The 23887-nt window shown below is 42.0% G+C and overlaps 1 protein-coding gene across 5 annotated transcripts in view; it reads left to right on the forward strand.

Annotated features, from left to right (window-relative positions):
• The window catches only part of usp22 (ubiquitin specific peptidase 22), a 173366-nt gene extending 152009 nt beyond the window's left edge, over nt 1–21357 (forward strand). For 3 of the 5 annotated variants that reach the window (XM_072481078.1, XM_072481080.1, XM_072481082.1), the window contains 8 exons: nt 7261–7366; nt 8530–8691; nt 9972–10098; nt 10952–11043; nt 16470–16532; nt 17287–17376; nt 19325–19474; nt 21126–21357. In XM_072481078.1, coding sequence (XP_072337179.1) covers nt 7261–7366; nt 8530–8691; nt 9972–10098; nt 10952–11043; nt 16470–16532; nt 17287–17376; nt 19325–19474; nt 21126–21168 — 833 coding nt within the window. In that variant the 3' untranslated portion in view covers nt 21169–21357. The remainder of the gene's footprint in view (nt 1–7260; nt 7367–8529; nt 8692–9971; nt 10099–10951; nt 11044–16469; nt 16533–17286; nt 17377–19324; nt 19475–21125) is intronic. The other 2 variants (XM_072481079.1, XM_072481081.1) reach the window with 1 other exon arrangement.
• The last annotated feature ends 2530 nt before the right edge of the window (nt 21358–23887 follow it).

A 23887-nucleotide genomic window follows, 5' to 3' on the forward strand; every position in this document is an offset into this window, starting at 1 on the left:
TCATGGGATTAATTGCCCCCCACCCCAAACTGGGAAATGTTATGGAGGCTCAGGGACAGACAGATGGCTTGGTGGATTTTACCAGGAGCTTAAATAAAAATAGCCTGGCTGCTGATCAAAGTGTTGGTTTTCTTTGTTCTTGTAACAAAGACTTCTTTAAATTAGATTCTCCATTCAGTGTTTTAATTTGATAGATTGTTTAATACTATTTTCAGTGTGAAAGTTTGAATAATTGGAGAAAGAATTAAAGCTGGTGGCATAATTGTCCATGATTGAGTGAAGGAAAGAGGATGCACAAGAGACTAGAGTTAGAACAATACAGAGTTCTTGAAGAGTTTTAGACTTGGGGAATTGCTGAGATGAAGCCACAGAGGGATTTTAACACTGGGATTGCTTTCATCAGAATGTAAGCAAACAACAACAAATTTTCACAATTTCAACTTTCTGTATTAAATGATTAGATCTATTTGCAATTCCTGTACCCATGTATGTGGAAGTCTTTGCTATAATGTTGGCATCCCTACCTCTGGGCAGAAGCTCAGACTTCAAATTCCGCTCCAGGGCTTGATGGCCACAGAATGGATCTTTGGATCCTCACTGTCTTCAGGTGATGGCCTGGAGAATAGCCAATGTTGTTCCTCTGTTTAAGAAGGATAGCAAGGATAATCCAGGGAACTACAGGCCAGTGAGCTTTACGTCAGTGGTAGGGCAATTACTGGAGAGAATTCTTCGAGACAGGGTCTACTCCCATTTGGAAGCAAATGGACGTATTAGTGAGAGGCAGCATGGTTTTGTGAAGGGGAGGTCGTGTCTCACTAACTTGATAGAGTTTTTCGAGGAGGTCACAAAGATGATTGATGCAGGTAGGGCAGTGGGTGTTGTCTATATGGACTTCAGTAAGGCCTTTGACAAGGTCCCTCATGGTAGACTAGTACAAAAGGTGAAGTCACACGGGATCAGGGGTGAGCTGGCAAGGTGGATACAGAACTGGCTAGGTCATAGAAGGCAGAGAGTAGCAATGGAAGGGTGCTTTTCTGATTGGAGGGCTGTGACCAGTGGTGTTCCGCAGGGATCAGTGCTGGGACCTTTGCTGTTTGTAGTATATATAAATGATTTGGAGGAAAATGTAACTGGTCTGATTAGTAAGTTTGCAGACGACACAAAGGTTAGTGGAATTGCGGATAGCGATGAGGACTGTCAGAGGATACAGCAGGATTTAGATTGTTTGGAGACTTGGGCGGAGAGATGGAAGATGGAGTTTAATCCGGACAAATGTGAGGTAATGCATTTTGGAAGGTCTAATGCAGGTAGGGAATATACAGTGAATGGTAGAACCCTCAAGAGTATTGAAAGTCAGAGAGATCTAGGAGTACAGGCCACAGGTCACTTGAAAGGGGCAACACAGGTGGAGAAGGTAGTCAAGAAGGCATACGGCATGCTTGCCTTCATTGGCCGGGGCATTGAGTATAAGAATTGGCGAGTCGTGTTGCAGCTGTATAGAACCTTAGTTAGGCCGCACTTGGAGTATAGTGTTCAATTCTGGTCACCACACTACCAGAAGGATGTGGAGGCTTTAGAGAGGGTGCAGAAGAGATTTACCAGAATGTTGCCTGGTATGGAGGGCATTAGCTATGAGGAGCGGTTGAATAAACTCTGTTTGATCTCACTGGAACGACGGAGGTTGAGGGGCGACCTGTTAGAGGTCTACAAAATTATGAGGGGCATAGACAGAGTGGATAGTCAGAGGCTTTTCCCCAGGGTAGAGGGGTCAATTACTAGAGGGCATAGGTTTAAGGTGAGAGGGGCAAGGTTTAGAGTAGATGTACGAGGCAAGTCTTTTACACCGAGGGTAGTGGGTGCCTGGAACTCGCTACCGGAGGAGGTAGTGGAAGCAGGGACGATAGTGACATTTAAGGGGCACCTTGACAAATACATGAATAGGATGGGAATAGAGGGATACGGACCCAGGAATTGTAGAAGATTGTAGTTTAGTCGGGCAGCATGGTCGGCACGGGCTTGGAGGGCCGAAGGGCCTGTTCCTGTGCTGTACATTTCTTTGTTCTTTGTTCTATAACCAGTTTCCAGGTCAACCATACTGCAAAAGGCAGCAGCAAACCACTGCAGTACTTTGCAGCATAACTGTTCCACTCCAGGACTTGATGGCCATGGAATGTGGTCATAACCAGTTTCCAGGACAAGCATACTGCAGAAGGCAGCAGCAAACCACTGCAGTACTTTGCAACGTAATTGTGGACCAATCCAAGATCTTTGGTTGCCAATGCTCTCTTAGAGCATGGTATCTGAAGGAGGAGGCACTTGGGTTTAAATCACTGGATGGAAGTGGAGTTCCATCACCAAGCTGTGGAATGTGAGAATAATGTTGGCAGAAACTGGTTACAAAAAATTCTGTTCACCTTGTACATTGATTTGTTATGTTGGAATGATATTTTGAGACCATCAGAATTAACGTTTCCCCATCAGACAACACCCCTCCCCCACCACAAATTTGTTCCTTGACTGGTGAATGGTTTGTCGGGAAAAAAGCTTGAACCTGTCGGCAGTCTAACCTCTGCAGCATTGTGTAGCATTGACTATGAACTGGTATTGGGCCAAGTTCTATTTTTCAGGATTTTATTATTGAAAGTCAGTGGTGGCTGTTTGTGCAGCTTTATAAAGCCAGAACCAGCATGGAGTGTGGGTAGATCCACCTCCAAGATCTCTGCAGCAATGATCTAAAGAATCAAGTAAAAAGGAACATGTTCTTTCTGGAACCAAACCAGCCATAATTCAACTGTGCCTCTTACTGCAGTGCAGAAAAGTGGGACAGAAATTTGGGTGCATAATTAAAATGTGGGACTTTAAATTTTTCTTGCTCTAATTCCATAATAGATGTATTCCTGAGTTCCCAGTTTTCTGTCTCATTTACTGTTTGTCACCACTTCTATTCAAGAAACAAGGGAGACAGACAGATAGAAGGAAACTATAGGGCAGTTAGCTTAACATCTGCCATTGGGAAAACATTAGAATCCGTTATAAAGGAGGTAGCAGCAGGACATTTAGAAAATCATAATACAATCTGGCAGAGTTGATATGGCTTTCTGCAAGGAAAGTCATGTTTGATTAATTTATTAGAATGCCTTTGAGGATTTAACAAACAGGGTGGCTAAAGGGGAACCTGTAGAGGTAGTGTATTTGTATTCCCAAAAGGCATATGATAAAGTGCCACAAAGGGCGACATGGTGGCCCAGTGGTTAGCAGTGCTGCCTACGGCGCTGAGGACCCGGGTTTGATCCCAGCCCCAGGTCACTGTCTGTGTGGAGTTTGCACATTCTCCCCGTGTCTGCGTGGGTTTCACCACCATAACCCAAAGATGTGCAGGTTAGGTGGATTGGCCACGTTATATTGCCCCTTAATTGGGACAAACAGATTGGAAACTATAAATTTTAAAAAAAAAAGATAAAGTGCCACATAAAAGGTTATTGCACAAGGTAACAGCTCATGGTGTTGGGGATAATATATTAGTGCAAAAGATGGATTGGCTAATTAAACAGGAAACCATCAAGTTAAATGCGTCTTTCAAAAGAGTAAACTGTAACTAGTGGAGTGCCACAGGGATCAGTGCTTGGGGCCTCAACTATTCACAATCTAATAATAATCTTTATTGTCACAAGTAGGCTTACATTAACACAACAATGAAGTTACTGTGAAAAGCCCCTAGTCGCCGCATTCCAGCACCTGTTCGGGTACACGGAGGGAGAATTCAGAATGTCCGAATTACCTAACAGCATGTCTTTCGGGACTTGTGGGAGGAAACCCACGCAGACAACGAGAGAACGTGCAGACTCCGCACAGACAGTGACCCAAACTGGGAATCGAACCTGGGACCCTGGCGCTGTGAAGCAATAGTGCTAACCACTGTGCTACCATGCCTCCCATCTATATTGATGAATGGGCAAATTTATTGTCACCAAACTTGCTGATGATCCAAGAAGAGGTAGGATAGCAAATTATATGGGGAGATATAAAGACTCAACAAGGGGCAGCCAGGTAGCACTGTTGCTTTACAGCGCCAGGGTCCCAGGTTCGATTTCCGCTTGAGTCACTGCCTGTGCGGAGTCTGCACGTTCTCCCTGTGTCTGCGTGGGTTTCCTCCAGTGCTCCGGTTTCCTCCCACAAGTCCCGAAAGACATGCTTGTTAGGTGAATTGGACATTCTGAATTCTCCCTCTGTGTACCCGAACTGATGCCGGAATGTGACGACTTGGAAATTTTCACAATAACTTCATTGCCTTGTTAATGTAAGCCTACTTGTGACACTAATAAAGATTGTTTTTTAAAAAAAACTCAACAAAGGCACACAGACCGGTTAAGTGTGTGGGCAAAAATTTGGTAGCTGGAGTATAAAGTGGGAAATGTGAGATTGTCGACTTTGGCAGAAAGAATAGAAAAGTAAAATACTAATTAAATGGAAAGAGACTGCAGAATATGGAGGTACAGTTGGATATGGGTGTCCTTGTACATGAATCACAAGTTAGCATGCAGGTACAGCAGGTAATTAGAAATGCAAATTGAATGTTGGCCCTTATTGTAAGGGGGAATGGAGGGGAACAGGAGGGAAACCTTGCTACAAATGTACAGTGTATTGATAAGATAGCATGAGTATCACAGAATTGTCACAGTGCAGGCGGTAATTCAGTCCATCGTGTCTGCACCAGCTTTCTGAGTGCCACTCTTTCACCACCTTCTCCCTGTGACCATGCACATTCTTCTTTTCAGACAGCAATCTGATTCCCTTTTGAAATGATTAAACCTGCCTCCCCCATAATCTCAGACAAAATATGAGGTGATATTATTGAAAAATGGAAGATTCTGAAGGAACCTTATGGAGATATTGAATGAATGTTTCTTGTGTGGGGAATCTAGAACTAGGGGGCATGTACAAAAATAGGGGTCTCCCATTTAAGACCGAAATGAGAATGAATTTCTTTTCGGAGGGTCGTTAATGTTTGTATTTCTCTTCCCCGGCGCGCAGTGGATGCTCGGTCATTTTGCTCTGCGAGGTAGTCTAACGTTACGAGGGGCAGGCAGGATAGTGAAGTTAAAGCCGCAGTCAGATCAGCCATGATTTTGTTGAATGGTGGAGCAATCGCGAGGAGTTGTTTGGCCTACTCCTGTTCCTATTTCTTATGATCTAATATATGGTAAAGAATCATTGAGAGTGTTTCTATCAGTTCAAATAAAGAAGGCCACCATTCAACAGCCCTTGCCAGAAATGTTCACTGCTGTAAATTTCAGAGAGCTGCTGATTTGTGTTTCTCTTTTAATCCCTTGAATTAATTCTTTAAAAAACACAATTTGTATAATTTTTTATTTAAGCTTGAACAGACATAGCTCTAAGTTAATTGTGAAAGTTTATTTTTCTATTGGGTACATTCACAAAAGGACTCCAGTCTATGTAAAGTGTAGTGCTGGAATTGATTCAGCCCATCCCAGCCATAGCTTACAATGCTTTGGACCAAGTGCCGGAAAAAGGAATTGGAATCGATAGGTGCTTGATGACTGCGGCAGACACGATGGGCCAAAGGGCCTCTTTTTGTGCTGTAAAACTATGACAAAGAAAAGGGCAAGTACTGGGCCAGAATTTCTCCCGTTTTATTTGCTTTTAGAAAATGCTTCAATGTAAATCAAAAACTGAAACGTATGTCCACCCTTTGGGCACCAAGCACGTGAGAACACTACCACCTTCAGGTTGCACACCATCATGACTTGGGAATATAATCGCCATTCCTTCATCCATCCTCGCTTGTCAAAATCCTGGAACTCCCTCTGACGGCACTGTGGGTGAACCCACGTGGGACTGCAGTAGTTCTGGCGGATCACTGCCTTCTCACGGGCAATTAGAGATGGGCATTAAATACTGGCTTGGAAACATCCCATGAACAAAAATAAATGTTTGGGCCCAGCTTTACACATGGTTCAGATTATGTAAAACAGTAGACAGAGATTTTGTGAAACAGCTGAATTTGTTTGCAGTCATGTAGGTATTTATTTCCCTAACTTGTTTCAGCATAGGTATAGTCAAGACTGCACAGACTCTTACAACTGAAGTGTGGGGTGCAAGCTTCACTTTCTGCAGCCAAGCTATCAGGTTGCCTCCTAAATCTTGCTTGTGGGTAACAACAGCAAATTTCACCCTGAGAATGGGTTTCTATATCCATTCTTACTGCCTATGTGAGGAGGTGGAAATGCCTGCTATTTTTAAACAATACAGCACTGGGGAATCCACTCTTCCGGTCTCGCAGTCTACACTTGAACTGTAAACATCACATTAGAGTTAAATAGCACAAGTGCAATCTAAACATGAAATAAACAAAATGCACACTAATCGGGCAGCAGACAGTACGTTTTTCCTGCTGGAAGAATCTAGTCTTTATCTGTCTCTCCATCTACACTTCTAGTTCTATCACTACATGAGTACAGCCTATTGATATGCCCGATGCAAGTTGTCACACCATGCTTATGCAAGTCCATTTTCCCAATTGAGTAATTTCTAATAATGTCCTCTTGATTTGCAGTGTCAGTCCTTTTTTGTTTGTTAGAGCTGTCAAAATTATGGAGTTTGTCACCCAAATCTAGTGCTTTGTCCTTAGTCCTGTCCAAATGCCATGGGTGGGATATCTCGGGACCAAGAGATCTGTTATCCTGCTTCAGCTTGATTAAAGAGGACATAGCAGGACCAACTCACCCATTCGGTATCAAATATTGCTTCCAAAATGTTGAAGTTTCAACCAAGTGAGGTTACACTACTTTATTTTGTATTAACAAATGTCCCGTGGAAAATTACATTTCTTACCGATGTTCCCTCTAGGATGTGCAGCAATCCAGAATAGCAACGAACAAACAAACCTCATGCAGCCAGTGTTCCCATAAGATGCACATATGCGTCATTCTTAAAGGGACTGTGTAGTGCAACCAGCTGTCTGAAAAGCGAGGCGAATCTATGGGGAACATTGTTTCTGTCCACATACAAAATTGATATCTTTTATCTTGGCTTCAGGGCAGACATTTAACAATTACCCTTCGTTCTCTTATCAGGCAGAAGTCTTGGCAAATGTTATCCATGCTATTACAAATCCTATTTGACATGACTAGATTGCAGTAATCGTTTGTATATTTTATCTGTGTTAAGTTCTGTCTTGAAGTTCAATCTCAATGCAAGATTTCTCAATAGGTTTTTATTACACTTTTTCTTTTTGTGTAGGTGATGATAATGGGAAGAAAGCCAGTAATCCAAACCACTGTAACTGCATTATTGACCAAATCTTCACCGGGGGACTGCAGTCTGACGTCACTTGCCAAGTTTGTCAGTAAGTGAATTACTTTTGTAGGTTTGAAATTGAAGCCTTGTTAAACCAGCTGGTAGTGTGGAAGGAAAAAACTTACTGATATTCACCTCTTCAGTTATAACTAGAGAGGGTGAGAAAAATACATCTTCATTAGTAAAGACAAAGTGCTAGTTTTAGTATCTTCCACTAAGTGCTTTTGTAAAAACACAAAATCCCACAATACCATTCAAATCATCAACCTTGCCAGAATCCATGATAATTTTTCTCTCCTCCCTCTCCCCATCCCTTTTCTGTTGTATTTAAGAAAAATATTAAATTAGTTGCAAAATGTAACTCCAGTCCTTCTAAATGCTCAAAGGTACTTATTTTCTACCTCCATGATCCTTGCAGTCTAAACATCCAGTGTGCTTAGTTCGAATCCTCCAATAAATTAAATTCCTTTTAGCACTATGTACCACTTTACTTTATTTATACTGCCTAATTGAAATTACTGGATAAATCTTTTTTTTTTTCACAAACTAAACAACTTTGAAATTATAGGAAGCCTTAATTGAAACCATTTAACTGTAGAAAGCACCGAGGCATCCTATGTCAGTTTGTATTGGTGTTACAGCTATGTGCTGAATCTTGAATCCGCATCGCCTTCCCCCCATGTACTGTTTGAGGCACTGCTATTTTAGCTTGAATCCACTTGCAAATTTTTCTGTAGCTAATCACAGAAACACAGTGCTGCAGAATAATTAAACAATGCTGAAATTGATACAAAGTTACAAACCTGACTAAAACCAGACAAAGCAGCAATTTGGCACAATTGCTTGAGCTAAAAATGTACGAGAAGGTGGACTTGTACTAGCTTTTCATAGCATTTCTCCAGCAAATAGGAAGCAAAGTCACAATTTGGCCAGATATGCAACATTAAATCTGCAGTAGATCTAATGAGCTGTTGGGTTGATAGCCGATATTATAATTCAGCCTTGGACATAAGATTAGGACTATTGCTTCCATGGTTAAATACACCAACAGAACTGGGTTAAATTCCACTGTTACTGTGTTGTAACTCGTGTGTAGTGTAGCAGAAGATTAGTGTTCCTTCAGTGACATCCTACGTTGAATTGAGTTGCTTCTTGATGGTGGGACTTGACCACTACACACCGCTGTGACCATATGATTTTTCTTTTCTTCAGTGGTGTCTCCACTACGATAGATCCTTTCTGGGACATTAGCCTGGACTTACCTGGGTCTTCCACACCATTCTGGCCCTTAAGTCCAGGCTCTGATGGAAATGTTGTGAATGGAGAAAGCCATATGTCCTCTGGAACCACCACACTTACAGACTGTCTACGAAGGTACCCTCTGATGCTGGTTTTCAGTGTACAGAATTTGAACTGTGTCGATATGTACAGCAATGAAGATACAGCACTTCATCCCTTTTGTGCCATACGTATCATGTCTGTTTATATAGTGGAGAGATACTGTCATTGCAGAATTTTAATTCTAAACACTTTGCTGGATGGAATAAGCTGTAGCATGTGACATATTTTAAAATTATTTTATAAATGAATGGAGGCACAATTCTGTCTCGCCTTACTCTTAAGGATTTTGTTACCAATCAGCGCTTCATTCCCTGAAACCACTTACAACTGTACTGTGCCCACTCCCTTGAACTCTCAATTTCTCTCTGGCTCACTTTTTTGTGGCTCACTTTTTTGTGTCCCCTATCATTGGTGGCCATGCCTTCAGCTGTATAATGCTCCATGTTTGCCATCTTCCTTAAACCCAGTCCTTGACCGAGCTTTGGTTTCCTCTAATTATGCCTTCATAGAAGCACCTTGGGTCATTCTTCTCCATTAAAGATTCTATATAAACATCAGCTGACAGTTATACAAAGAAAGGTGTGAGAAAGAAAACATTCAACCAATGCTCACTCTATCCATAAAACGTTTGACAATTTGTTTTTAACAAAGTCATGACCATCTGCAGCTCAGCATATTTTTGACTACATTGTAATTTTTATCTTTGAAGCTCCATATCCAGTAATCTTCCTTTCCTGATTCTAGTTTAAACATTTTCTAGTTGAATTTCAACGGTCCGGATTGATTTCAAGGTTTTCTGTTCTTCAGATAGTTGATGCTGCCCCCTACGCCTCAACTCTCCCAACTCAAGACCCACAGCCGCTTTCACCAGCTAATATTTAATCATAGAAATGTTATTATACGGGAAAAGGAGAATTTGGGTTGTTTTCACTTTTTTTAAAGTTCCATTACCTGGTTAATACAGTTTGCTGTCTAACATCACTTCGAATTAGTGAGCATTAGTTGAGTAAGTATTATGATATTAATCTGTAGGGCAGCACGGTGGCACAGTGGTTAGCACTGCTGCCTCACGGCGCTGAGGATCCGGGTTCAATCACGGCCCGGGGTCACTGCCCGTGTGGAATTTACACATTCTCCCCGTGTCTGCGTGGGTCTCATACCCACAACCCAAAAAGATGTGCAGCATAGGTGAATTTGCCACGCTAAATTGCTCCTAAATTGGAAAAAAAAGAATTGGGCACTCTAAATTTATTTGTTTTTTTAATTTAAAAAAAAATGATGTTAATCTGTGTTTTTCACTAATTCTATCCCAGGTTTACAAGGCCTGAGCATCTCGGAAGCAGTGCCAAAATAAAATGTAGTGGTTGCCATAGTTATCAAGAATCGACAAAACAGCTTACAATGAAGAAACTTCCCATAGTGGCCTGTTTTCATCTCAAAGTAAGTTGAGAATTTACGTTGACTTCTATGGATACAGTCAACATTCCAGCATCTGCAGCTGAATTGTTGGGAGCAACATAACTGTGTTTCACAAGTGGAATTGCTTGTCGGTACCACAAATATTACCACTTAATTTAGGTTGTTAAATACAATTTACCAACATTTCCTCTGCACTGGAAATTAGTTCAAACAAAGTAGTAACACCCTTCACTAACCATTTGAGCTACCCGTGTCATTGGAGTGAGTGGCTGGGAGGCCATTCGATCCATCAAGTCTGCACTGACCCTCCAAAAGAGCACGCCACCTAGGCCCACTCTCCTACCTTATCCCCGTAACCTAACCTGCGCATCCCTGGTCACTAAGTAACAATTTGGCATGGCCAATCCACCTAACCTGCACATCTTTGAACTGGGAGGAAACCAGAGCACCCGGAGGAAACCCATGCAGACATGGAGAACATGCAAACTCCATACAGTGGACACATGCTTAACACTTTCAGTCTGGGTTGAAATGCACAGAACCAGAAGTAAGTTTTGGATTTTACCTTTTTTTTTTAAATCTGTTTTTAAATGGATACGCTGGTACTCAAAGGTGTTGCACAATGGAAGGAGACAAGGCATTGACCTGTTGAGTTATCAAGGAAGTGACCGTGTTCTAGCAGTGCTTTAGCCAATTTTTGACCAGTATGATAACTGTGCTGTAGCTGGTGTGGACCTAAGTTTGGAGTGCAAGTTCTATCCCGAGAAGAAAGTAGTATCCAGATCTGTTGCCTATGGTGTAAGAGTTGAGGATGTTTGAAATTGGGGTAGTTACTGGCAAGCAAACCAAACTGACTCTTGTTCTACTTGTGTAGCGTTTTGAACACTCGGCCAAGTTACGGCGAAAGATCACTACATACGTCTCTTTTCCACTGGAGCTGGATATGACGCCATTCATGGCTTCCAGGTACTTGTATTTTTGTTCAATTATGTATGAAATCATCACTAAGATCAAAAGAAGAGGTAAAGAATGAATATTCATCTTGTATAGCACTTTTTGTGCTCACTGGGTGTTCCCAGTCAAAGGAGTACTTTGTGTATGTCAAAGTGCTGCAACAAGAGGGCAGCACGGTGGCACAGTGGGTTAGCACTGCGGCCTCACGGCGCCGAGGTCCCAGGTTCGATCCCGGCTCTGGGTCACTGTCCGTGTGGAGTTTGCACTTTCTCCCTGTGTTTGCGGGAGTTTCGCCCCGACAACCCAAAAATACATGTGCAAGCTAGGTGGATTGGCCACGCTAAATTGCCCCTTAATTGGAAAAAATGAATTAGGTACTCTAAATTTATTTTTTTAAGCGCTGAAACAAAGAATTAAGATAAATAATTTTAATGATATTGGTTAATGGGTGAATATACCAAATGAAGTTCTTGCTGTTGATTGGAAAAGGTACCATTGGATCTTTTCTGACTACTTGAAAGGGCACCAAGTACCTTGGTTTAATGTTTCAGCCAAATGTAGACAGGTCTTGATAGTGCAGCACTGCCTCCATACAATATTGAAGTGTTCGCCTGGGTGGGTCAACCTTTTGATTTTTGCAGATGAGGGCTACCACTGAGCCAAATTAGTATTTTAGTAAGTAAATACTGATTGGATGATAATACATTTGACTTGTAAGAACCTGTAGAAGTCCAAGTAGACTAAGTCAAAAGCATTTCCTTCATCTACACACCTGGTCACCTCTTCGAAGGAGAAGAGATGAAAGTTAGGCATGCCTTCCAATAAATGAGATAGTAGGAGAATCTGTGTAATGGCTCATGATTCCAACACTTTGGATTTGGGAAAAAGAAAAAGTGTACTTGGTGCAGGAAGAATAAAGGTAATAAAAGCTGTAGCCGTGGTTAAATTTAAAGGATCACAGAGAATGCTTGCTAAAAGGATAACTAGGAAAAGAGTAGGGCCCATTAAGGACCACAGTGGTAATTTGTGTGTGGAGCCAGAGGACATAGGTAGGGTTAGAAATGAATACTTTGTCTCGGCGTTCACTTGTGATGGGGACGGTGCAAGTTTAGAAATCAGAGAGAAAGACTGATAAAATTAGAGAGGTTAACAAAGGCAGAGAGGATGTACTGAGTGGTCTGGCATGCTTAAAAGTATACAAATCTCCAGGGCCAGAGGAAATGCTTCCCCGAGTGAGTCAAGGGAGGAAATAGCAGGTGAGCTGGCAATAACTTTCAATTCCTCTCTGGCCCCGGAAGAAGTGTCAGAGGACTGGATGATAGCCAATGTGGTACCATTTATTCAATCAGGGAGGGAGGGAGAAATGCTTTTGACTTAGTCTACTTGGACTTCAGCAAGGCTATTAATGATGTCCCACTTGGGAGACTGGTAGCAAAGGTAAGAGCCCATGGGATCCAAGGAAATTTGGCAAATTGGATCCAGAATTGGCTGAGTTGCAGGAAGCAGAGGGTGATAGTCGATGATTTTTTTTCTGACTGAAAGCCTGTGTACAGTGGTATACCGCAGGGATCAGTGTAGGGTCCCTTGCTGTTTGTGGTTGATACAAAAGATTTAGATCTGAATGTAGGAGGATTGATCAGTAAGTTCACAGATAATACGAAAATTGGGGGGGGTGATAATTAATGAGGAGGATAGCCTTCGATTACAGGGGAATATAGACAGGTTGGTCAGTGGCAAATGGAATTCAATCTGGATAAGTGTGAGGTGATGTACTTGGGCAGGACAAACAAGGCAAGGGAATGCATGATAAACAGCAGGACCCCGGGAAGCACCGAGGATCGGGAGACCTTGGTATGCATGTACACGGGTCCCTTAAGGTGGCAGAGCGGATGGATACAGTAGTTAAGAAGGCATCTGGTATACTTGCCTTTATTAGCAGAGGCATAGAGTTTAAGAACAGGGAGGTTATGCTGGAACTGTATGAAACGTTGGTTAGGCCACAGCTAGAGTATTGTGTGTAGTTCTGGAATGCACATTATAGGAGGGATGCGATAACATTGGAAAGGGTGCAGAGGAGATTTACCAGGATGTTGCCTGGGTTGGAGAGTTTTAGCTATGGAGAGAGATTAGATAGACTGGCGTTATTTTCCTTGAAGCAGAGGAGACTTGGGGGTGGGGGGTGGGACAGGGACATGATTGAGATGTATAAAATTATGGGGGCACAGTTAAAGTAGGCAGGAAGAAACTTTTCCCCTTGGTAGGGGGCATAGATTTAAGGTAAGGGACAGTAGGGGATATGAGGAATACCTTTTCATCGAGAGGGTGATGGGAGTCTGGACCTCACTGCCTGAAAGGGTGGTGCAGGCAGAGAGCCTCATAACATTTAAGAAGTATTTAGATGTGCACTTGCCATGGTATACAAGGTTATGGGCCAAGTGCTGGAAAATGGGATTAGAATAGTTAGGGAGTTATTTTGATCAGTGCAGATGCAATGAGTCGAAGGGCCTTTTTTGTGCTATAGACTTATGACTCTATATAAGTTGTGTTCAAAGGAACTGCGACCGAATGTCTGTATCTAATATTCCTGTTACATGTACAATTAGACTCGCTGCAATGTGCGCCATTGCGCATTCCCATGTCTAGTGTAACGAAGATGAGAAATATTTGCCTGACTCCAATATGGGGAGTGGAGAATATCTCAACTTAACTCACTGATGCACCTCAGAACCCTGATGAGGTCCTGACATGCAGACATGTGTGATGCTTACAGGAAATGTTTAAACTTCTTGAGTGCTGGTTTTATCCTGCCTAGCTTGCCCTGTGATTTCCTATAACCATGGGATCAGGTGGCCATATCCATGGAGACTTGGGCTGTTTGCTCTATTTGAGCCCTGATTTTTACATTAATTTGCTTGAAGCTTTTCCCGATCGGTATCAAGCCTGCTGAAGAGTGCAGCTTGCAATAAAGTGACAATGTCCACATCAGCCCTCTGCCTACCAGACTCTTGGCTCCAGTCCAGGAATCTTGGAAGAGTTGGGACTGTTGGGGAGTGCATGGAGAAGGAAAATAACTATTTTTCGGGCTGGGAAGGTGAGACGGGATGAGCTATATTGGGGGCTTAGGGGAGAGGAAGAGCATTGCCTTTTTTTGAGGGGGGCATGTACATTGTGCAGTGTTGAGCTTGACCGCTCCATTTAAAAATGGTGCAAGTCAAGGAACTGAAGACCGACCTTAAGGAGTGTGTCTTCATTTTATGATGATAAAGAGGGCTTGATTTCACTGGGTTTGCACTCACCATGTGGCTTGCTGACTCTACTTATCACTGGATCTCTGCTGGAGCTAAAACTTGGGAGGCAAAGGCTGCAGTGTTAAATGATAAGTGAGCAGTTTGAGTAAGCAGCAGTTGATGTACGTCTGTTGCCGGCGATGGGAACATCGGGACCCATGCCCATCAAAATGCTTCACTGCTTATTGTACCAAAGTGAGCTATGGCATTTGTGTTCTGTAACTGTTGTTCTCATGTGTTCTGTCGACTGTTGACCTCAAGGAGGTGGAATAAGAAGACTCAAATTATTTTCACTTTAGACTGTTCCAGATGACAGACTCTGTCTAGTTTGTATTTTGGATGCAATTGTTTGTACTTCAAAGCCTGCATTCTAATCCATTACAGCACTTTGCTCTGAACACTGTTGGCACATGATGGATATTGAACAATTCATTTGGGTTGAAATGGCTACTGGGTTTTTTGTTGCAATGAAAACAAAAATGTTGGTAATACTTAGCAGGTCAGGCATTGTATGTGGAGAGAGAAACAAGTTTCAGGTCTGTGATCTCTAAAACGTCTCCTATGTCAAGACATCTCAAAAGAGTTACAGACAATGAAACAGTTTTTGAAGTGGAGTCACTGTTATAATATAAGAAATATGGCAGCCAATTTGTACTCCAGATCCCACAAACAGTAATGTAACAATGACTTGATAATTTTGGGGGGCATAAATATTGATTATGGCCCTGACCTTGGGAGAACTCTACTTTTCATTGCTTCAAAACAGCACTGAGCACTTGGAAGTGCAGGCGAAGCCTCAGTTTAATGTTTATTCCAAAAGGCGCTCTGACACTCACCAGAATTCAAGTGGATCCTGAAACCATGTTATCCCAATGTTTATTAAACCTGCATTCTGCTAGCTTCTGCTAATTTGAAACATTTAAGTTGTCATGGGAATGTTCCTTTAAGAACTGTTTGTCTTCTCAAATGGCTGCAGTGATGTCATTGTGTGGGTGGAGCTGGCGGTGGAAAATAGTAGGCATGGTAATGTTAAATAAGGACAGGGAATTTAGTATACAGGTAATTGGGGCTAGGGCGGGAGAAGTGGGGTACGTGGTTTATTGTGTGTTGTTATTTTAGGGGGCATTTTGTGCATCGAGCCGTGTGGTTGTTTTAGAAATGTCAATATGTTAAATTGTGAAAATTACAAATGCTTCAATAACATTTTTTTTTTTTTTAACTCTGTGCTCATCCCCTGTGTATTTCCTTCCCTCCTGGAGAATGCAAGGAAAACCAGAGGCCTGTAGCCAATTTAGGAGACCTCTGCCAAAATGTTCTCCTCCAGCCCTTCCTTCACAAGTGATCACATAAGCCTCCAAGATGGCCCTAAACTATTCAGACTTTTTTCCTGAATCGCTAGCCTTGTGTTCCAGGTGCATCTCAATCCTAACCGGTTCCCAATCTTTCTTGTATGATTGTCAGTGTTAATAGTATTTCAAAGAGAACCTATTGATAATGTTTTAAAGCACACCTCATGGGGAGGTGGTAGCGTAGTGGTATCGTCACTGGACTAGTGATCCGGGGACCCAGGTTCAAATCCCGCCACGCAGATAGTGAAATTTGAATCCAATAGAAATCTGGAATTAAAAGTCTAATGATGACCATGAAACCATTGCCGATTGTCTGACCTGGCCTATATGTGACTCCAGACCCAGAGTTTTAGCTGGCCACTCAAGGCCCAGCCTGCGACGCCCATGATCGAATGAAAAAAATTACTGTAGAACAAGAAGCCTTCCATGTAATGGTGGGTTCATATATCTTTTTGTTCCCATGGCACTGCAGTTGCTATTTCTCTTCTGCAACTTTATACATGATGGAATTGCTACTGACCTGTCACCTGTAGTCCTCTAATGTAGTCCCACTGTTTCTCCATGGAGGGTTCAAACCTAAACACCAGATGCATGTCACTTTAATCTTATTTGTGCTGTTCCCTCTACACAAATTGTTACTAAGATGCATCAGTGATTATTTGTTGAAGGCTTCCTATGTCCTTTCTAGCTGGGCCTGATTTAAGAGTGACATCATAAGCTGTGTTTCTGTAATTATATAATGGATGTATATGATCAGTGTTAAAATGTGCTTTATCTGAAGTGTACTTCTTTCTTTTTGTAGTAAAGAGAGCAGGATGAATGGACAGTACCAACAGCCTGTGGATAGTCTAAACAATGACAATAAGTAAGTTTAAGCAGCTTTAAGTTTGCACTTGCCAAAATGCACAGAAATGCTCCTCTAACAGGTCAGATGCCTGGAGAATACAGTGTATGTGGTGGAGGTCAATCACAAGGCAATGGTTTTAGAGCTAACTGCATATTTGAATGCTGACCAGTGGCTTTTAGATCCTTCAGAACTTCCATTGTGTTGGTAGCACAATGATGGAAACCACCTGTAAGCTGGCTTCTTCATAGTTTAATAACTCTTGACAAATAGGATTGGCAACATTTTGGCAAAATGTTCGCATCACACCCAAGTGGGTAATGCTGCAAAATATGTAACTTTTGCTGTTTGACAATATTGAGAGCTGATTTTCTATTTTGCGGAGAGCTTTTAACTATCAACTGCAATGTTGCTTTAAGGACTGCACTTTTAGTAAGAAAATAGTCTCCTTTGATTTAAGCTGACGATAAAATTAACTACTTGAGAGCGAAAGTAATTTTTTAATTTTCAGTTTCAAGTTGTTTGGTGTTCACTGTTTCCTCCAGTTTATTGATGTCTGGTTTAATTTCTAAATTATAGTTAAGAGTTCACTGCCCATTATAAATGCTTTACACACCAAACACATCGTCCTTGTGTACAAACATCTGCCACAAATAACCGTATGTAGTTGTGGAGCTGAGGCTTGATGTATGAGCCTTGCTGCTTACTTTGAGATAATCTGTGTAGTTGTAGGAAGGAGAGGCCTGTTCTTAGTGAGTGCACTTGTTCATTCCAGAGTCCTATGTGAACAGCACAGGCTGAGAGAGATGCATCTTGTATGTATGTGTGGGCATGACTTCATAACTGGCAAGCAACCCAATCACAAGTGAGTCTTTTCGTTATCCGAACGTATTCAATAAGAATAGTGTCTCACTGGTTAGCAGGTCTCACATGGGATCATCTCACTCCTGACGCTCATTAAAATTGTAATACATTTCTGAATAACTGCAGGTGAGTATGTTTTTTCAGAGTACCTAAGATAGAATTCCATTGAGTTGGGAGAGAAAGAACAAAACGTGGAGCAAGACGACCATTGGTTAACCATAACAAACCTGTTTTTTACTCTGTCCAAATTATTTATTTGAGGAAATTAATAATGCTGTGAAGTTTAACAGATTATTAATTTCTTCAAATAAATAATCGGTTCAACTTCACAGTACAAATAATTAGACAAAATATTTTCAGTATCAATATACAGTTCCCTTCTACCCTTTGCACTCCAGGAAGGACATTTTGTTGTCCCAGTGTATGAACCATGAATCTTCAGAAGATGTAACATTGGTCCTTTATCCTTATTCATAAATTACATTCTTAGCCAGGTATTCATTTAGTTCTTGTATTGATGCACGCAAACCAATGTAACAAGAGTCAGTCCTATATTACTTGTCTACGATCATTTTCTTTGTGCCTATGTTTAAAATGCAGCCTGCTTGCATCTACTTCATTCATGCATTGCGAGCACATGAATTCCATTCCTTCAGGTTTTCAAGTCGGGAAGAGCATTTCAATTGAAGGTTTTGTATCCATAAAATTCAGAGGGAGCGAAATCCACGCTGCTCTACAGTCCTGCTCCATCCAGAGTCCATCTTGCGTATTCCACCAACGCCAGCTTTTGATCCCTCTGTTTAGTACAGTAAATACCTTTCTCTACCTTCGAAGAAAGATTGAGCAGTGTTGTGAATATTGCTATTTCAGCTTTCAATTCTGGCTCAACTCTTTTTGTGTCAGTTGAACAAATTAAGTCAGAGTCTCTTTCCCTCAAGATGGTGAATAAGGAGCAGTGTGCAAACTGTAACCTTGCTTGAAGCTGCTGAATATTGTATGAGTGCCCCCCAGTTGTGTACTTGTAAAGGAATCTTTGTTACTTTCTCTTGGACCCTACCAGGGTTGCTTTGCTGGTCAGACTGCCGCAATTGCATACAACATTCCACGTGTGACATGACCAATGACTTGATGTAGGCTAAAACTATTTCTAGAAAGTGCTTCCAATACTTGTTAACCACTTTGCCCTTGATTTGCCACCTTGTTCTCGTGGCTGCCTATTCAGTGTGTACATGTTTCATGTGTAAATGTACAATGTCTTGCACTTCAAATGTTCTTCAGTCCCTCACTTTGGCGTCCCCACAATTCTATGAATTGACAAATTTTGAATACCTACCAGAAGTAATCCTCCAACATATAATTTATAAGTACAGGCACATGGGTCCAGCATTGGCTCCTAGTCAATGTCTTAACAGAACCTTCGCCATTTACCATCTTTTTTTTATTGTTAAAGCCAGTTTTCAACCCAGGGAGCAAATATGACGTGACCTCTTGCCTGAAAGCCAATAATCTTCACAAGTCCTTTCTGAAAGTCTGGGAAAACTATTGGGTAGTCTTTAGTCATTGCTTTAATTGCTTCCTAACGATTTGTCAGAATGCTTCCAAACTGCTGTTTACATCTTCATGCATGTTCAGTGATTTACTGTAATATGTAAAATAGTCTGATGCCAGCAAGGGGTAAACCAATCATTTTAATGTCCAGATTATTATCTAGTTCCCTTTTATGTGAATCTGGTAAACCAATCCTCTGGTGAAGCTCTTAATTAATAGTATTGGTTAGTGGAAAATTACTAACTGAGAATTGTTCAGACGTTTAAAGAAGGTTGTGAAGGATCCATTTATGACGGGAGGAAAATGAGTGGAATTGAAGTGGGCCACTCATGCCACCTACAAGCTGCTGAACCTTGCACAGTTCCACTGGCCTCTAATGTTGCCCTGTTGTGTCTCTACAGGTATTCGCTGTTTGCAGTCGTCAATCATCAGGGAACACTGGAGAGTGGGCACTATACCAGCTTCATTCGACAACACAAGGACCAGTGGTTTAAGTGTGATGATGCAATTATCACCAAGGCTAGCATAAAAGATGTGCTAGACAGTGAAGGGTGCGTACTAATGGATAATGTCTGTAATAGATTTGATTTGAAAGTTACAGCTAGTTGGTCGTGGTTTTCATCTCAAATACCTTTCCAGTTCACCTTGTACTCCTCTACACTTTCTACCTTTAACTCCCTTCCCAAGCGCATTGTACACTTCCCCGTTCTGTGTAAAAGAGGTAAATCTAAAATGGATAAGTATCTCCCTTTTTACAAGCTTGAGCCTATCTCGTTTTCAGAGTTTGTAGCAGTCTTGAAATAATTGGTGTTCAGTTCATCTACTTCCTTTTAACAATATTGAACATTATATCAGTCTCACCCCTGAGCCTTCTCTTCAGAATAAGCAATTCCAGGATCTTCAGCTCTCCTCTGGAATTAATTTTTGGTTTACCTTTTCTGCACTTTGTCCAATGCCCAAATATTCTTGCTTTAATGGAACAACTAAAATTGTAAATCGGGGGCTGGATTCAAAACTGGCGTTTCACTCTGGACTTTCCTTAAGAAAGTCCTGAGTGGTTCTCCCATCTGCAGGGGGCTTGCAGCTCCGCCTCCAGCTCCGAGTGCATCTTGCAGCTCCGGCTGCGGATACGGAGCCTCCACTTCTGGTCGGGAGTCCGCGCATGCACACGGCGGCGGCCTGCAGCAGGTGCCCCGTGAGACATGGCGGACTCGCACCACGGAGCCGCACCAAAATTGTAGGGCCCCCCCCCCCCCCCCCCCCCCCGAGATCGTGCGGGTCCGTGACGCCCGGTCGCTCCCCTGGCCCTCCATGGCGAACCCCCCGTCCCGCCACCAAGGCGGCCACGGACTGAGTCTGCAGTCGCCACCCGACGGCTGATGGGTGGTTAGAACCACGCCGTCGGAAATTCGGCCTGTTTTGCACGTAGAATCGTGGGGGGGCCTCTGTCAATGGCGCCCTACCTGCACCGCGTCATTTGCGCGCGAGAGACTCCCGAGCGATCGCGGGAGCAGCGCCAGTCCGAATTTCCGGTTTGACAACCATTCTCCGCCCCCGCGCCGAACATGATTTTGGCGCAGAGGCTCGGAGAATCCAGCCCAGTGTTCTCGGTGTGGCCTTGCTAGTAAGGTTAAATTAATTGCCGCCGTTTGTGATTCGTCTCATTCCAAGATCCAGTTTCAATGAGCCATCCAATATTCTGATCAGTGTCCTGTAGTCATTTAATTGATATTCCCATCGGTCGGGCAAATATAATAATTTGTCACTCATTAGCCTGTAGCCCATCTTCCCAATCTATCCTGATCTCTTCTCCCACTTGTTTTGTCTATTCACTATTGTTTCAGACTCTACCAACTTTCACAATTGGACACCAAAACTACTGTGGATGCTCAAGATTGGAAATAAAACAGTGCTGGAAAAGCACTTTGTTTTTAATTCACAGCTTAGTTTCCTTGCCAGTTCTCGTTCTTTTTATGGATTGAGTGCAAAGTCTAAAAACTGTATTTGCTATGTCAATGATCACTGTATTTGCACACCTAGTATGGTGTCTGCATGCACCAGTTCATGTCTGTGTCCTCAAGAAAAGCTACAGTAGTTTTGTTATTGGTCTTGGTGTGCTGTCATGGCAACGTAGAAGTTGATCACTGATTTCAGTGTGGACTAATATCTAATTTTAACTTGATTTTTTTTTTTTGTCTGCAGGTATCTCTTGTTTTATCACAAACAGTTCCTTGAATACGAGTAGCCTTATCAGACTGGGGGAAGCCTTCAGAACGATACACAACCTACCTGAAACTCTTAAGTACTGTCAGCACTGAGTGAACCTACTTGACACTGATTTTGGTCCGAAGCAGTGAGACTGAACACCTGATGGAATGAGATGGGAGGAGGCATGGATCGTCCTCGCAGCCACAGCCCGCATGTTCGCAGGGAAGGGGGGAGGGGGGGTGGGAGGGAGGGTGCACATCTCAGCTTCTGTTTCCATGGTGCTTGAGCTCCAGCCGACCAAGTGTATAACAACAATAACAAACCAACCCATTACTATGCGATGGGTCTGAGAGCAAATGGATGGTATTATTGACTTGCAGATACATTTCTGTGGATTTAGATATTGAGTACTGTATGAAACTAGTGGGCATCTATTTTCAGAAAATGGCCATTAAAACTGAATGCAGTACTGAGACAGGTTTTCAGTATGTACGCATTGCCGGAGGACTGCAATTGATGCAACCCAACAGATCTCTATATCGGACCCAGGTTTGTTTGCGTTCTAGCTGTGTTCTAATTTTTTTTTCCCGGTCAGAGCAAGATTCAGAGCAGCTGTGCCGTAATGAAACTGTACTGAACTTGGTATTTGTTTATTGTACAAACTCTCGTGTTTCGAGATGGCCTTACATCACTGAGCGGTGGAGAAGTCTGTGTTCATGTCTTAAAAAAACACACATGCACGCGCGCTCTCAAATTTGCAGTTTGAATAGCGGCCACAATGACTGCTCTTGATTCTTCCCCTTGGTTTATTTTTAAATTATGCAGTCTGGGTATCAGTAGATCAATGTTTGGGAGCTTTTGCTGTTTTGTCAGAAAGCAGGATCCATGTGGCAGTCCTAGTGGCCTTCGTTGAATGAAACAATGTGATCAGACCAGAGGGGCTTGAACTGAGGGAATGCCAGTGAAACACAGCCTGCTCTGCTCACTTCTGCAATTTTCTATGCAGTATTGGTTGCTTTTGAAATTATGATTTACAAGTAATTGAACATTCTGTGTCGTTTTTCTTGAGCAAGACAATGTTTGAGAGCAGCTTCTGCTAAATAGTTCATTCCACAGTTAACTAATACAGCTCATGCTGCTCATTTCAGAATGTCACATGATCTCAATTGAAGACAAAAAAATTAGTAAATGATTTGAGATTTTATTTAAAGAATTCATAAAACGAGCAGAATTTTAATGAACAGTTCTGTATGAGCTTCCTGGATGCCGTGTTGATTCTCAGTGAGAAATCCTGAAATCTGGCCTGTTAATGTACCTTATAGTGTTGTCATCTGTATTGTACCAAACATTTAATGTCCGCTTGATTTAAAAACAAAATGAGGCTTATCCCTCACTGAGATGCTTTAATTTACTGCCTACATGAGTTGATGCTGCCTTCCCCTCCTCTGTGCAAGAAAGCTGCTTGATGCGTATTGATTTTTGCAGTTATTTATGATCTACAATCTTCATAAAACACCATAATTGGAAGATTGACCAGTGACACAAATCTTCAGGGGCGCATTGCATCCATATTGTAGAAGCTGTAGTTCTGTACATTGTGATGGGGTTCTCTCTAGTTATTAGCTATCGGGAAATTGCAGTGTAGAGAAATGCAAGGCTCTGTGGAACTCAAATTCCAATCTCTAGCCATTCTATCCAGTCATGTTAAACCAGAGAACTGTTTTTAGATAAGTAGGAAGCTACCGTTTTTAAGCATCAGTAGCTGAAAGTCCACTGGGAACTTCCACCAAATAGAAGAGCAGCTCGAGAGGAAGGTGAAGTCGAGACTGCTGCACCCACCTGTACCTTTTTCTTAATTATCTTGAATTTCTTGATGGGAGGATGACAGTTGACTGTAATTTCTCTTTAGTTTTTCTTGTTTATGATATGTAGCTACTATTATCTCCTTTTGAATATTAGCATGTTGGATTTTTAAATTTTTGCACTGATTTTAATTTGGTTGTTGCAACTTTGTCAAATGCACTGTCCATGTTAAAATGCTGAATGTTCTGCTTCATTCATTGCATTTAATTTAATATTCCTGAATCTGAACATTGGTCAGGGAGGATTCCAACTTACCTTTGCACAAATCGTTGGTATTTGATTTTCAAAATTCAATTTACTTAACCTGAGCTCAGCTTGGATTGCACAACACAATCTTGTATCTGGTTTGATCCCTTCGATACTTGTGTTCATGCAGCCATTGTATCACCTTTTACAGGTGTTGGTAGAAAATTTTTAATGATCTGGAAATTAGGCCTTCTCTTCAGGGTCTTTTAAGGGTTATTCACAGACCACAGATATGACAGTAGGTTATTGGATCTCCAATGCCTGACACGTAAACTTGTGCACCACATAATCCATTATCCCCAAATGGAGTGCATTCAGATGATGGAAATATTTTGAAATTATCTTGATTTTCAATGATGTCATACTCCTTGTCCCTTCAGTGGTGTCATTGCTGTAGTTAGGCAGAGTCTCTGTCCTTTTTTTTGTGCCGTGAAGAAAGATTTCACAGTGCCTTGCATTGCTCTGGATAAAACAAAACTTGAAGCTCTGGATATCAGTGGACAGAAAAAGCCTATCAAAGCTGTGTTTCATTTGTATTCCCTCTTCTGGAATGGGCCTTCTACTAAGTATTGGGTTTTCTTGTAACTGCAGTGAAGTGTAGAACTTGTGCTGTTTACATGTAGGTGAATGCGGTGTAAGTACCATGT

This window comes from Scyliorhinus torazame, chromosome 17 (genome assembly GCF_047496885.1).
Source record: "Scyliorhinus torazame isolate Kashiwa2021f chromosome 17, sScyTor2.1, whole genome shotgun sequence".
Taxonomy (NCBI): Eukaryota; Metazoa; Chordata; class Chondrichthyes; order Carcharhiniformes; family Scyliorhinidae; genus Scyliorhinus; species Scyliorhinus torazame.